The following is a 15,378-nucleotide window of genomic DNA, read 5'->3' as shown; positions in this document are numbered from 1 at the left end:
CAGTTCTTCTGTTTGGATTTCTCTTACATCTCAGTCTGTTCTCTTCATTTCTCACCTCCTCCATCTGTTCCGTGGCCATTCTCTTTAATCTTACTCAGTCTGTTCCAGTACGATTTCTGGCTGTGAAATGAGCAATCTAATAAGAGTTAGTGTGAGATTAGCCTTTTATTTGGTGTTCCTCCTCCATTTTTCTCTCTCTCCCTCTCTGATGAAAATATATCAGTGCCACAGCTCTTGAGACTCTCTTTAGCAAGTGGTTGCAGCCAACCACAATCTCTTACCCAGATGTTAATAACCTTGCTGGTTGAGGTCTGTGTGCAGCGACTGTAAAGTATGAGCAGATAAGATTAGACGTACGTACCACCAAGGGCAGCAGCAGTCTGCATGTTCGCAGAATGTCATAAATTGATCTGGATATAGTACCATGTGTAAACTGAAACATTCTTTTGAATTTCCCAAATGGAGATTTTACCATTAACAGAGTGTCTCCAACTGCATTTACAGGACTTCCTCTCTCTGGCTTCTCCTCTCCTATGGCCTTCTCCCCGTCCACTGGCATGTCAAAGGCCAACTCTCTACTCGACCTGGGATCGAGCAGGTGAGATTATTACTGAGCAAATTACTAAACTGTTATTAGCATGTAATAAAGATGTGCTTGGGCTCTAGGAAAATGCTTTCAAACTAAGCAAGATCTCAATCCAGTAGAGCTCCTTTGAGATGTGGCGCAACGGGAGATTCGGATCAATGCTGCATGTGTGTACTACATAAGTGAAGTCATGCTGAAAGACGAATTTAGAAATATTTATGTCAGTTAAATTTAGGGTTTACTGGTTTTAAAACATCCCGTTTGTTATCTACACACGCTTGTTTGAGCACTCAGACAGATGCAGTCATGCCGTGATTTCAGCAGGAAAGGGTTGAGAATTAGAGCACAAACAGAGATGAAACTCCCAGATAACACTGAGTACAGGAAAAACATTTTGAAATTAGAGGGTTATGGCAATAGCAGGAAGTTGTCTTGTTTAGAGTCGAAAACGTCAGAGAACAGGAATCCAAAAGCATTCTCAATGGGCGAGGTCATTATAGATCTTAAATGCTTAGAATGCTATGAAGGTTTATTAGTCATGACTATTTTTCTGAGCAACTACAATGTTTTTTTTTGTAAATGTTATATAGTCATCTGTCTATAGTCACCTAGACATAAGGTAGGTAGATCATTGGTCCCTGTGGTCTCCATAAGCCACTGTGTCCCCATTTCAGTCATTCCTATTCAGGGTAAGATATTAGGTAACATAAAACAGGCAAACAAAATGTTAAATAAGTTACTTGAATCTTCGTCACCAGAAATAAGCCCAAATTGCTGCTGCAGCTTAAAACATGTGGGGGTTGTTTTTTTTTTTAGCTGGTGACTTTAGGGGAATTAGGCCATCACATCAATGATCTCATAGTGTGTCATTTCATACTGTTTTGTGCCCACTGAATAGATGTTTTTTCTTTGTTTTTGGCCTGCTCACTTCTAAAATGAAATCAAAATTGAATTTTAGCTCATGTCTAAAATGAAATATAAGACTGCGACTAGAGGGGTTTGTAGTTTTACTTATGTGCCAGTGAAGCTTTCATCTCCGTTTTGGCATGATGTACTTTAATATCAGCCGAGGTTTGGAAGGTCCTCTTGCAGTTTCTCTGACAGCCAAGTCCTCTTGAATATCTAATATCCTTTGTCCACCTCATGGTGTTCTGAGTGGGTTTGGAAAACAACGCAAATAGTATCTGATTTCATTGTTTTGAATAGCTTAGTGCTTCACACAATAAGCCCTGACCTCAGGTGTAGGTGGTAAGGAAAGCATTATTAAGGGCACCAGCATACCAAGAAGTAAAATAGATGCAGTTTAATCCCACAGCTGCTTTTACCTTCCAGTTCTAGCTGTTAGACTTTCTAATATTAGGACAGATGCTTGATAGTTCTTTGAGGTTTTTCCGGTCTGTGCTTCTGCAATCTTATTACTGTGCGTATATACACCCAGAAAAACAATGCTTTGGCATCTCCTGTTGTCTTTCTGAAACCTTAATGAGTGTTGCAAGTTCCCACTCTGCTACAATTTTCAACCATGACTATCATGTGGTCTGGCATACTCATTATGGACTGGTATTTATATAGCACTTTACTTGTCTCACTGACTACTAGCCAAATGTAACCATACATTTATAACATGATTTATTCTATAAACTTTAAGCACTTTATCTGCTTCATATCCAGGAGTCAACAGTTAACTAACATGCATGTATTTGGACTGTAAGAATAAGGACCTAGAGTAAACCCAGTTTGAGCCAGCCACTTGATAGCGCTAACAATTCAACCACCGCACCCCACCGAATGGCTGATTATGATAACCCGAAAGTATGATGTTGTCTTGTTTCATTGTCCAAAAGTCATTGTCTGCTTAGCTGTTTGCGCCAGCTTCCTCTGCAGTTAATTAAGAGCTGAGAAATAACACCGGGGAGTCTCCAAGCAATTAGTGGTCTAAGGAGAAAGAAAAAGGCTGATCATATATAATATAATAATAATATTTTTTCAGTTCCCTTTAGGTGATTTGTTGACATATAGACACACCTTTCTTGTCTCTTACCATAGTTCCAATTCCTCCTCCACCACATCTTTGGCCAGTAACTCCCCAAAGATGGGCGCTAGTGATTGGGCCGTTTCTCAGGCCTCAAGACTCAAGTACCGTCAGCAGTTCAACACACTAGACAAGCTCATGACCGGCTACTTATCAGGTAAGTCCTGTGCACACACAAACATACGCGCATGAATTTAAACAAACATGAAATTCTCAGGACCACTAGGCTCCACATGAGTGCTCCTGTCAGAGCTTAAAAGCGAACAATTTAGGGTCAGTTTCACTTTGCACACATGCACTCCCGTTCTCCTGTAATTGCTCTTAACTGCACTTAACAGAACTTGGAAAGCACACAAACGTATTCACTGTAAGAGTTCACGTTGCTGTTCTGATCTGATCTACGTGTTACTTTGCAGGACCTCAGGTTAGAAATGCACTGATGGCATCAAATCTGACGCAGACTCAGTTAGCTACCATCTGGTGAGTGTAATGTGTGTATGTTTGTGTATGTTCTTGCCTATCTATCGTAGTGAGGACCAGTGACAGTTTATGACCATTGAAGTAAGGACATTTTGGTAAAGTGAGGACCCTTTTGCCGCTTTCCCCTATTTTTTTCAAGACCTCAAAGTCTGTGAAGTCTGTTTTAGGTTAAAGGTTAGAATTTGCTAATTTTACCCGTAAACTAGAGTTAAGAGGAGAGTTTACTTAAGTAAAAGCATGGAACTATATTAAGTGAAATACTGTGTACCACTCTTTAATGGTCAGATAATTGATTATGTGCTTCAATAATAAAATTGAGCTCTGCAGACAACATAAATACCAACGCTGACTGTGTTAAAAGAGTTTAACCACTTATAAAGTTGGCTTTGAAGCATTTCTAATTTGACTATACAGTACTGTGCAAAAATCTCAAGCCATCCCTCATTTCATTATACTGTTAGGAAATGGGAAATAGGTGCAAACATAAATTCTGTATATGAGGCAAAAGCAGAGTTTGTACAGTTTGAGCAAGTTTAAAAGTCAATATTTGATATGTGTTTATTCTACAACACGTTCCTTAGGCAAGCAATCTTCCAGACTTCTTGAAGGACATTCAAGGAATCAGGATGCTGGCTGCCTGTTCGCTGTCAGTTTGACACAGGTTGCTGGTAACAAAGTGCCTAAACAGACAATTTGCTAAGTTTTATGTTATGCGTACACCCAACACTAGTTTATCCCTTGAGCGAGTACACCTCTTTCATGCTTGAATAATTCATAGGTCAGAGTTAAGTGGCTTAAAAAACAACAGCAACAACAAAAAAATTAGTCTGAAAATGGCTAATACATGGATTAGACTGAAAATGAGGTCAAAAGTAGCCAACTTCTAAAGAAACAGACTTTCAGAAAGCCTGGAGAACTAGTGCTCAAAACCACTTTAAAATATAGAGGAAAGTCTGGCTCCTTGGCAGCAAAATATAAAGAAATGAAGGGTGACTCACGACTTTTGCATCGTACTGTATTTTATTGGAACTGTGAGCCACAAAAGGAGCAAATAACACATTTGAAGTAATAAGACTCAGTAGTATTTTATAAACGTTATAGCTGTAATATCTGACAGTACTAAGAACATTACTTATTATCTGAAACCTTTTGTTTGCAGTGATGATCCCCTCATTCTCCTCCGCTTTATCAGCTGATGAATGTCTGTGAGCCCAGTACTCTTGATTTATATCCCAAGTTTCCTTCCACTACTGTCCCAATGCCAGAAACAGCAGAAGGATGCTTGCAGTGAAAAATCTCTAACTTCATTATCTTCTCACCATGATGTTCTTATTGACACACAGCACTGTGTGATTTGTCTGTAGGACCTTGGCAGATGTGGATAAGGATGGCCAGCTGCAGGCTGATGAGTTCATTCTGGCCATGCACCTGGTGGACATGGCTAAGACGGGCCGCCCTCTACCACTCACTCTGCCACAAGACCTAGTACCACCCTCTCTGAGGTAACACAGAGATTCATTTACAATTTTTTTTAAAAATTAACCAAATAGATAAATGAACAAATGTTCTTTTTGCTTTTGTTACAGAGGAGGAATTAAATCCAATGAGCTTGTTAATGGAACAGGGCCCTACATAACTCCCTGTTTAATAGACACAGCAGAGATAGAACCTGCTCAAAAGAACAAGAGCAGCGGTATGGCTTTGTGAATTCTGCATGTTTTGTTCCATTGGACGTCCTCTGTCTTACTTTGTAATACACCTATTTCTTTCCCCTCCTCTTAGTGTCCTTTGAGGACAAGCTGAAGGAGAACTTTGCAAAGGGAAGCGCAGAGCTGGAGAAACGACGTCTAGCTCTTGAGGAGCAGCAGAAGAAGGAGAAGGAGAAGAGAGAGAGGGAGGAGAGAGAGGCTCAAGAACGGAGGGAGAGGGAGGCCAGGGAGCTGGAGAACCGGAGGAGGCTGGAGGAGGAGAGGCGGCTGGAGAGGCAGAGAGAAATGGAGCGACAAAGGGAAGAGGAGAGGCTGAGAGAGCTGGAGAGGAAGGAGGTGAGTGCCGGAGCAGTCGGGTGATGCTGTCTGGGATCGATGGTCTTCTCTGATAACCTTCTGTCTTCATACTTCCAGGCAGCGAAGCAGGAGATGGAGCGCCAGCGGAGGGACGAGTGGGAGCGTGCGAAAAGAGAGGAGCTGGGCAGGAAGAAAGAGGGGGAGCAAGAGGAGATCTCTCGACTAAGGGCGAAAAAGAAGAGTCTGGAGTTGGAGCTAGAGGCTGTGGTGAGGCTACATTAACACTTATAAATATTCACACCTACAATTCACAGTGCTAATCAAAGCATGGGTGCACCATGATATCATTTACCTGGTCTCACAGGGGAACATGCACAAGCAGATCTCAGACCGTCTCCGCGACGCTCAGAGCAAGAGGCGGATTCAGAAGGCTGAGCTGGACCTCGTCAATCAGAAGAGGGACACCCGCGTTGCAGAGATTAACGCGCTTCAGCTCGAGTTTGAGGTTAACAGAAATGTTTCTCTCGGTTTTCTGCCCTGTCAGTTTTCTGCATGTGTGTTTTTACGCGCTCTCCTCTCGGTTGGTCGCAGGAGTGGCAGAGGAAGCTCTCACAGCTGGTTCCAGAACAACAGAGACTGTGTGAGAAGCTGCAAAACATCAGCCTCAACAAACTCCCGTGTGGGTGACAAATGCCTCCTCTCACGTCACACAGATTAGTCACTGGCCGCTGGTCTGACATGTCTCTGACCTTTGATCTTTGTAGCTGTGACTTTGACCTCCCTGACCGGGACTGTGACGGAGAAGACTGTAAACTGCCGGAGGCTGAAGGACCAGCTTGACATCCTGGAAAGGGAAACGACAGACAAACTGACGCAGATGGAGCAGTACAATAAGGAGCTTAAGGTCAGTGTTTGGTTCAGGCCACTACAGACTCATTCAGACCAAAGTTGTAGGGGGAAAAAAAGAACATAGCCTCTGATATCACCCATAAATTGTAGGAGGCACTTTATATTCTGTATTTGTACCGAGACGTGTATGTAGCACACTAAGCTGCCTCCCTTGGCAGTTCTTTAAAATCATTCATCACAATCTGAAACTATTTCTTCATGAAACTAACTTTAAGGCTAAAGTTGGGTTTTTCATACCCCGACTTTATTTAGCGTCAACATATTTTGCAAGAGAAGTTTCATAGTAGTGAATATAATCGTGCAGCAAAATTGCTTTAAGATGGATTGCACTGATGTTAAATGAAGCAAAAGCATACTGTTGTTTTTGTCCCACAGCTCTGGCTTGATATTAAATAGCACAAAAACAGGGCGTTTTCAACTTGCTGTGAAATCTTGTTCAACTGGTCACAATAGCTCTAGAGTTTCACCCCTTGGGCAATGGAAACTTAAACTATTTTTGCACACATACAGTCTCTGAAGTCTACGTTTGTCATCAAACAGCCTGATCATTTGATAGCTGTGAATGACGTCCTCTCAGAGTCTTATCATCAGTCTGATGTTAATAACTGGAGCACTAAAACACCTGCTCTCCCTTTCTCTTGGTCTCTGTCTCTTGGTTTGTTTATTTCTTAAGCAGCTTTTAAAGCTTTTAACCCCTGGCCTCTTCTCTTTCTCTTGTCTTCTTCTTCTCCCTGCTACCTGGATGTGTCTTCTTACTTTTTATTTTTGTTGTCTCTGCCTGTTCCTTTGTGACACACTTTTCTTCTTTGCTCTCCTCACCCATCGTCTAAACATTTTGTCTCCCTCCATCGTCACACTGTTATTTCCATAGCTCGGGGATATGGACGACTGTGTCCTCCGAGGCCTTCTGTCTCTGCTGGCCTGCCTCAGCCAGCTCTTCCTTCTCATCAAGGTTAACCCTCTTTCTCTGTCGCTTTATTTCCCACTCTGTACATTCCCCCCCCCCCTTCAAGCAACAATCTTAAATCTCCTTTCCTTTGCATCCCGCAATGATTTGATCTGCTCGTTCATCTTTTCCTGCTCTTTTGAATTATTTTTAAATGGAGGTTTTTGTTGGTACCATGCCTTCTTCCTTCGCTGTTGTTTCTCTCTGTGGGATTTGTTCTAGTCTGTGTTTTCTGTGTAAACAGGATGCACCCCGAGGGTAAAACGCACGCACACAGAATGTCTAACCTGCACAACTTCTGTGTTAGAAAGAAAAAAAATATACACATACACATACAGCATGCCTGCGTGTTTCTGTGAATGTTGCTGCTGTTTATGAGAAATCATAAATGGCAAAACAATGTTCATCTTGTCATGCTAAGTGCATCGTGTGGAGAAGCTGTTGTGTTGTGGTTCTTTCAGACTTTTAAGGCTGATAAGAACAAAGGTCTTAGACAGATATTTACATGTCTCCTTGCGTTGCACATTCTGTGACGGCATCAGGAGCTGAGGGAGAAGCAGGTGAGGCAGCAGGCTGTTCTGGACGACCTGCACAGAGTCAAAGAGGAGAAATTGAGGGAGCTCCAGAGACGCCGCGAGGAGGAGGAGAGAGAAAGGAGGAGGAGAGAGGAAGAAGAAGAGGCGGCCAGGTGAATCTCAGGGTTTGTCTGTATTACTCTTGCTTAGACATAATGTGGCTTTATTAAGCTGCATTTACTTCCCACAGACAGGCAAAGCTGGAGCAAGAAAAGAGAGAGCAGGAGCGGAGGGAACAAGAGAAGAGGGAGAGAGAGGAAGAGGAGGCACGGCAGAGGAGGCTTCTGGAGGAGCAGAGGGCCAGACAGAGGGAAGAGGAAGAGAGAGAGGCCCAGGCTCGCCACCGGGCAGCCCAGGAGAAAGCACAAGAAGAGGAGAGAAGAAGGAGAGAGGAGGAGGCAGAGGCGGAGAAGAAGAGGAGGGAGGCCGAGGAGGAGAAGAGACTGAAAGAGGTTGAGGAGGAGAAGAGGAGGAAAGAAGAGCAGGAAATGGGGCAGCAGTTGGCACCCAAGCTAACCACCTACAGAGCCCTGTACTCCTTTGTTGCTCGCAACGCAGATGAGCTGAGTGTAGACGCAGACTGTCTCATAGAGGTACGAAGCACACACCCGCGCTGCAAACACACAGGATATTCGTCTTTTTAAAATGTATTTAATATGTATTACTCAAAATATTGTTGCTTTTGATTATCAATTAGTTTTTGTGGGACCTGATCTGTTGGCTTTTTAGGCTCAGTGTCAGACTCGTTAGATAATTCCATTACAGTCCATTTAAAAAAATGCACCAAATGGCAGCAACACCACAAGCACGGTCCAGTTCAGTGGCTCGATTTATCAAAGGTGACACAGCGGTCAAGTACAGCTGCCAGCGTTGGCACATTTGCCACGATTCCAAATTGTCAGCGTGTCAATTCCTGTTCTAGAATACGAGGTTAACTCAGCTTCAAGCTGTGATTTCTTTTGCTATTTTTTGGGCTTTTTGTTGGCCTACTTTTTGGAATAAGAAATACAGAAAGAGTTTCACCCTTGGCTTGGTTAATAATCCATCCATTGGCTTATCCAGCCAGACCCTGTCCCAGCTGTTAGAGGGCAAGAGGCAGGGTACGCCCTAGAAACGTCACCAATCTGTCACAGGACTAACACAGAAACACAGAGAGGCTAACAAGCATTCACACTTACAGTCAGTTGAGATTCACCAGTTAACCTAATCCCACTCATGTCTTTGGACTGTGGGAGGAAGGCAGACTAACCACAGTCACCATGCAGACACCACACAGAAAGGTCCCAGGCTGCATTCAAACACAGGACCTTCTCACAGTGAGGCAGCAGCACTAACCACTGCACCCCTGGTTAAAAATCTATAATTATATTTTGATTTTAAGTAATCACTGATGGAGTTAAAGTTCAATCAATTATCCCCGTTATCCCCGTTTCCTCAAGGAGCATCAATTCTGAAAGTGTTAGAATTAAGGACTGATCACAAAACGTTTATCTTGATCCCCTCGCTGCGAATGACTGACTGCAAGTGAACTGTGTTTTCCGTGATGCAGGTGGATGAGCACACGGTCGGTGAGCCTGGCTGGTTGTGCGGAAGTTACCGCGGAAACAGGGGCTGGTTCCCCCAGAGTTACGCTGAGAAATGTCTGACCCCTGCCTCGACTCAAAGTGGTCCCACTTCACCTGGAAAAATGTCCTGTCTGCCACCACCACTAAACACAAGGTAACATGAAACAGGAGGAGCAGATTGAGATTGTTTCTAGGCTTTTAGCTCCTCTGCACTAAAGATAGAACTGTCTGGGTCTTTTTTTTTTCTGCTGACTGAAAGTCTGTAACAGCCACCTAGGTCGTTGTAATTTATGCCATAGCACTGTCAGGTTGTTTTTATTCTTTTCTTGGATCCTCCCCTAATGGTTTGTCCCTCTTGTTTTACCCAGACACCCCGATGTGGTGGAAAAAGGTGACAGCCCTCTTCCTGTCCAATCTGATGCTTCACAGGTAGAGCCTGACTGTTGTTTACTTTTATTTCCTGGCTAGATGACTCCTTATTCTTTATAATGAGCAGGTAAACTTTACTGTGACCTACTTCAGCAGCAAAAATGAAGCCCTGTTTCATTTTTGCCTTTGTTTAAAAAGGTCTTTAGTTTTCCAGTTTAGCATGTTAGCAAGATACAGTTAGATCCATAATTTGTGAGACAGTTTTTATAGTTTTTGCTCTGTATGTGAAATGCAGACTTTCAGCTTGAATTCAAAAGCTTCAAAAAGAAAATAATTTGCATGAGCTGTTTGGGGAATTGCAGACTTTTTGTATACCGACCCATTTTCTCAATAAGCGGACAGTTGACTGGCAAGCAGTTTCATGGCCAGGTGAGGTCTTTTCTCTTGCTATTTCAAGACAAATGAAGCAGAGAATAACAGATAAAGTTGATTCAGTTCAGATTTTATCAGTTTGCATTGCAATTACATATACAAGTTAAATATAAGGTCCAAAAAGCAAGTCAGAGCAGGTTGGGGAAGCCATCATTTGGCTGAAAAAGTCAGCTCATGATCCTCTGCATACCACATTGTCTGTCAAACATAGGGGAAGCAATGTTATAGCATGGGTGTGTTTGCCAGTGAAACTGGGTCACTAGTGTTTATTGATGGTGTGACTGCTGATAAATGTAGCAGGATGAATTCTGAAGTGTACAGGGCTGTACTGTCTGCTCAGATTCAGTCAAATGTTGTAAAACCAATCAGGTGGCAGTTTACGGGGCAAATGGATAATGACCCAAAGCATACTGCAAAAACAACCCAGAGCATGCTTTTCAGTTACTGAAGACAAAACTGAAGGCAAATAAGCAGTAGCTGATGGTGGCTGCAGCAAAGGCCCAGCAGACTATATAGAGGGAGGAAACATGATGTTTTTACAAGTATTAAAACGATCTTTAAATTTAAAATGGTGTTAGTTTGTAGGGGAGTGGGTATTAAAAATGGCTGTAGTTTGTCAACAGTTTGGGCAAAATATTCGTAAAACCCCTCGAATTAAAGCCGAAAGCCTGCACTTCAGTCATGTATTAATTGTTTCATTTAAAATCCCTGTTCTGGTGTGCAAAGGTAAAACTATAAAATGTGTCTTTATCCAACAAATTATGGACTTACCTGTAACACCGGCCAATTACCAGTAAGCTCAAAGTGCAATTTAAGCTTATGGGGCACGGTAATATTTCTTAATAAGTATCTGGTACTAAATTACAGTATTGGATAAATCAAAAGGTTGATGCAATGGTTGTTATAGTTTTAAAAAACTGTCACAGTCCTGGGTCTGCAGCCCAGTGTTTTGTGTGTTCGGTTTAAGTTTTATTCTGGGAATTGTGGTTTTCTGTTTTGCATTTCCTGTTTTACTTTGGAGAGTCCCCCGTCTGGTGTTCAGTGTTTTGGGTTATGCTTTCCCGTTGTCTTGTCTAATTAGGTTCAGCTGTGTCTCCCTCCTGTGTGCCATTTCCTTGTTACCTTGTGTGTATATTTAGTGTGTGGTTCTTCGTCGGAGGGTCTGCGTATCATTCTGTAGCTGTCCCCAGTTTAGGTTTTGGTAGTGGTTTTGTAGTAATTCTTACAGCCACAATAAAGGCTCATTTTAAGTTTGAACACTCTCTCCTGCATCGTTGTCTGCGCCTGGATCCACACCTCTCAATCTCCACACAAAAACAGGAGTCACCATGGTGGTTGTAGATTGACCTCACAAGGGCACGTCCGCCCTGTAGTTGCTGGTTGATTCAACCAAAAGAGCACATTCACTTCATGGCTAAAAGTTATCACTCTGTTACTGAAAAAGGTTCATGAGATCATTTAATCTTCATGTTTCCCTTCTTAGTTCATCTGTGTTATTATAGTAGTGTATATCTAGACTGTGGCATGATCAGAAATAGGTCTGCTGACATCAACACACATCTTCAGAAACAGCACAGCTGTATATTTATAGCTTTTCTCCAATGGGAGTTCTTCTCTCTGACTCTCTGTGGGTCACACACATTTACAGATGTCTGATGACATCAGTGTTGGCAGCTCTAGCGTTTGTAGGTCATGTCCCATGGTCCAAAGGTGAAATTAGCTGTGTTGCAAGTCCAGGGGAGGGGAGCGTCTAGTGATTGATTTCTTAGATGTACCCATGGTGACAGATCGCTGTTTCTTTGATCACACTCCTCAGTCCTCCGTTCCTCTGCTCGCTCGGGCCCTCTCGCCATGGTCAGCCACTTCAGAAACCCACCTCAGCCTTTCAGGCGGTTCGGCGACAGACGTCATCACCACACTGCTCAGCTTCTCGCAGGGAGACATCATCAGCGTGCTGCAGCAGAGGGAAGATTGGTGGCTGGGGCAGATCAACGGGATGCAGGGATGGTTCCCCAAAAGTTACGTCGCTTTGGAGACGGCTGGCAATACAGAGTAAGAAGACGCACATCCCCTTTGTGTAAAACCTTTAACAACTGAAAGACTTGCTTCACCATGTGTTTTTCCCATCATAGTGTGGATGCGTTGGACACATCTGATTCAGTTCAACTAGAAGGTAAGAGCAGTTTATCTGTGGAAAATAAGGTCTAGTTAAAGTCAGCGAAGGTTTCCTAACTGGTACTATTGTTGTCCTTACCAGAATACGTGGCCTTGTATACATATGAGAGCCCAGAGGTGGGGGACTTGACGTTTGACGAGGGGGATGTTGTTTTGGTGTTGGAGAAAGAAGGAGAGTGGTGGCGAGGATGCGTTGGGGACCAGACAGGGCTCTTTCCCTCCAACTATGTCCGACCTGTAGAACTGCCAGAGGTGAGTCAAGCTGAGTTAATGTGGAAAAAAAATTGCCAAATTAAATTATTACTTTATTTCTGCTTTACATTTCATTTGTTAACTTTAGGCATCAAGACCTGGAGGTCCAACCAAGAAACCTGGTGAGAATGAACGCACAGGCGGACACTCAGTCGGTGTTTGATGACTCATTCTGTTATTCTCTTGACATTTAAATGATCGAAATTCACTGTTGGCTTTTTCTGGTTGGTCAACAGAGGTTGCGCAGGCAGTCACCACCACTGGGGCCTCAACGATGCATCAGCTTCGCCTGTCTCCGGGGCAACTGATCGTGGTGCTGGCCAAGAACTCCACCGGCTGGTGGCTCGGGGAACTGCAAGTAAGCTATACTAAAAGCTATACTTTTTTCATTTTTCTTTTTTAAAGAGCCATGGATAAATTGAAACTGTTAACATCAGAAAAATTACGATTTCAGCTAGAAATTTTTACTTTGGCTGCAAGTGCAGAAGGTCAATCGCACCGCCGAGCGCCGTGTAAGCACAATTAATGAGTCATTATTCTCCTAAATCCACCTCCCGGTTGCAAATGACACATTTCTGCCTCTCTGTGAAAGGAATTTAGAACATTATAATGTGACACCTACTGGATTATATGGCGACGAGAATGAAAAGCTTTATTAACAAAAGGTCATTGAAAACTTGTTGCCATTAGACGCGAAGCAGAATGATTGTGGAGGAAATTACAGTGCAGATATGTGGATATTTCCTTAAATATTAAGGTGGTCCTGTAAGGAAAAAACGCCTGAAATTTGTTTAGTCTTTTTAGTGAGAGTAAATTGAACTTTTGGTTTTGGATAGACAGACAAAATGAGCAAACAAAATGAAGACATTATCACTATGGATGTTTTAATAAACTAGTTAATCAGTCAAATGGCAAAAAGCAATCAACAAATTAAGGTATAGTAGTAGTATTTATTTATTGTCATTGTCACAATGAAATTGCGTTTGGGGCTTCCATACAACCCAAAAAAAGAAGAAAATAATAAATACCCCTTAAAACCCAAGTGTACATATTTAACCCAGTGTGACTCCAATGCAATAAGACAATCCTTAGCAGTAATGTTCGTAGAAATTCAGACAAAGACCTGAGAAACATGACAGAAATACAACAATGCAACCCATTCAATATAACAGTGCTGTCGTCTACAAAGGTCATCAAAGTGAAGGGTCATCTCTCTCTGCATGTTTTCGTGCTGAGGCTGCAGCTGTAGTTTGAGTTGAAGCTCAGAGTGCGACAGCAGAAGTCATATTTGCTGTTAGTACGTTCAGACAATAAGTCAATATGAGTAAGAGTGTCCGAGAACAGAGGGTTTCCACAGCTTTGTCAATCTGTGCATTACCCTCAGCAGCTTGCAGCTTGCATTACTGCGGCTGTTTCAGAGACTTCAGCTGAGCTTTAGTTTAATTTATAGAGTGAATGTACATTCCCATCATGAGAGAGCGTTCTCAAGGTTCAAAACTCTGCCTGTCAAAAAAATCAATTCATCAATTAATGTTTCGATTTAGGATTCAGAAACGATCCAGCAGAAGATTGATTCACTCTCACTGGCTCTTCTCTCCCCTCCAGGCTCGGGGGAAAAAGCGGCAGCGAGGCTGGTTTCATTCCTCTCACGTTAAGCTCCTGGGTCCCTCCAGTAGCAAGTCTTCCCCCTCTCCTCTGCCAGGTGAATGCTGACACACGGCAAACACAGCATTTGATTTACTATAACTGATCTTGTTTAAGTCAGGTTTGTATTTACATTTTTAAATCTGTATATTTAGCTGAGAGATGCAGGTCGAAATTACTTGAACAACCACAACAGTAACTGCTGGAAAGCTTTTATGTCTATGACTTTGAAACTAATTTGGTAAAAATGCTCATTAATCATAAATTCCTGTCTCAAATTTCAGCTGACAGAACATAATCTTTCAGTGTCATTTCTGTTATTTAGTCATTTACAATGGAGCACCCTCTGCTTATTCTGTCATGCTGATATTTAGCAGACACAGACTTTACCATGGTTCCTCTCTCAGCCTGCAAACATTCAGCATTTAGCACTGATCATAGAAGCAGCAGAAGCAGATGGCGATGTTTTTAGTTTTAGGAGTCCACACAATGAATCCCCAACAGCAACTCAAAAATGAATGCAGTGACGTGGAATTACACACAAGTGCAAATATGTTTACATGAGATGTGCCCAGGTAGTGCAAATAGACTAGGCAGTATTTGCCATTAATTATATCAATAGCATTTAGGAGAAATGAGTCACAGACAATTTTAGTCCTCCAGACAGATGCCTGCCAATGACAGCTTGCAAGCTTTAGCTCAAACAGGCTACGCAGCTAGTGTTCCTGGCAGTGCCATATAGCATTCTAGGGCTCTGCCTTAAAAATGACCAAAATCCAGCACGAACTCCTCTTGAGGTGACTGTTGGGACTGGCCTGTGGCTAAATATGCTAAATAAATAATAAATAAATAGTAATTGAGAGGAAAGTGTTTGTGCTTGTGTTTGCCATGCAGATGCTGGTGCATGTCCGTGCATGAATGTCTGTGGCTAAATAAATAAATATGCAGAAATAAAATGGTAGAATGAGCCAAAATAAAGGTTGTTGAACCTCTCAGCCGTAAAAGGCTGATGGGGTGTTGTTGTCGCCCGGCCGGGTGGGCAGCGTGAATACTCAAGTTTGTGAATGCAAGAACTCGAGAACAAGGTAACGTAGGATTTTAAAATTCAGATCATAGATGCATCTACTAGAAATCTCAGTGACCTCAAGGTCAAGATAAGAGGTCAAATTTTCTAAAAGACCACAGAGGATTTTCAAATTGATACCACAGAGGTGCATCTACTATGAGGCTGAGGCTTAAGACTGGAGGCTGCCAGTATTTTTAAATGTTTGGTGCCCAAGGGAAACCATTTCACTATTTTCACCTACTTTTAATGTCATCTTGGTCTCTTTAAGGCTTTCTTAGTTCTGTTTTTATACATTGGCCCTCATTGGGTCATTCTACAAATCTACAGCAACAGATTAAGCT

The 15,378-nt window shown here is 42.5% G+C and overlaps 1 protein-coding gene across 5 annotated transcripts in view; it reads left to right on the top strand.

Moving 5' to 3' along the window:
- Positions 1-15,378, top strand: part of itsn2a (intersectin 2a) — a 48,060-nt gene that overhangs the window by 22,943 nt on the left and 9,739 nt on the right. For all 5 annotated transcript variants that reach the window (XM_082505473.1, XM_082505470.1, XM_082505472.1 and 2 more), the window contains 20 exons: positions 505-598; positions 2,633-2,775; positions 3,035-3,098; positions 4,463-4,600; positions 4,685-4,791; positions 4,881-5,143; positions 5,222-5,371; positions 5,469-5,609; positions 5,696-5,783; positions 5,869-6,008; positions 7,502-7,647; positions 7,725-8,127; positions 9,084-9,253; positions 9,468-9,528; positions 11,717-11,952; positions 12,033-12,073; positions 12,158-12,327; positions 12,416-12,449; positions 12,564-12,685; positions 13,933-14,029. In XM_082505473.1, coding sequence (XP_082361599.1) covers positions 505-598; positions 2,633-2,775; positions 3,035-3,098; positions 4,463-4,600; positions 4,685-4,791; positions 4,881-5,143; positions 5,222-5,371; positions 5,469-5,609; positions 5,696-5,783; positions 5,869-6,008; positions 7,502-7,647; positions 7,725-8,127; positions 9,084-9,253; positions 9,468-9,528; positions 11,717-11,952; positions 12,033-12,073; positions 12,158-12,327; positions 12,416-12,449; positions 12,564-12,685; positions 13,933-14,029 — 2,808 coding nt within the window. The remainder of the gene's footprint in view (positions 1-504; positions 599-2,632; positions 2,776-3,034; positions 3,099-4,462; positions 4,601-4,684; positions 4,792-4,880; positions 5,144-5,221; positions 5,372-5,468; positions 5,610-5,695; positions 5,784-5,868; positions 6,009-7,501; positions 7,648-7,724; positions 8,128-9,083; positions 9,254-9,467; positions 9,529-11,716; positions 11,953-12,032; positions 12,074-12,157; positions 12,328-12,415; positions 12,450-12,563; positions 12,686-13,932; positions 14,030-15,378) is intronic.

The sequence above is a fragment of the Aulonocara stuartgranti genome (assembly GCF_965226115.1).
Source record: "Aulonocara stuartgranti genome assembly, chromosome: 15".
NCBI classification, from domain to species: Eukaryota; Metazoa; Chordata; class Actinopteri; order Cichliformes; family Cichlidae; genus Aulonocara; species Aulonocara stuartgranti.
Note: the sequence above shows the minus strand (reverse complement) of the source record. Positions and strands in the feature narration are given on the sequence as shown.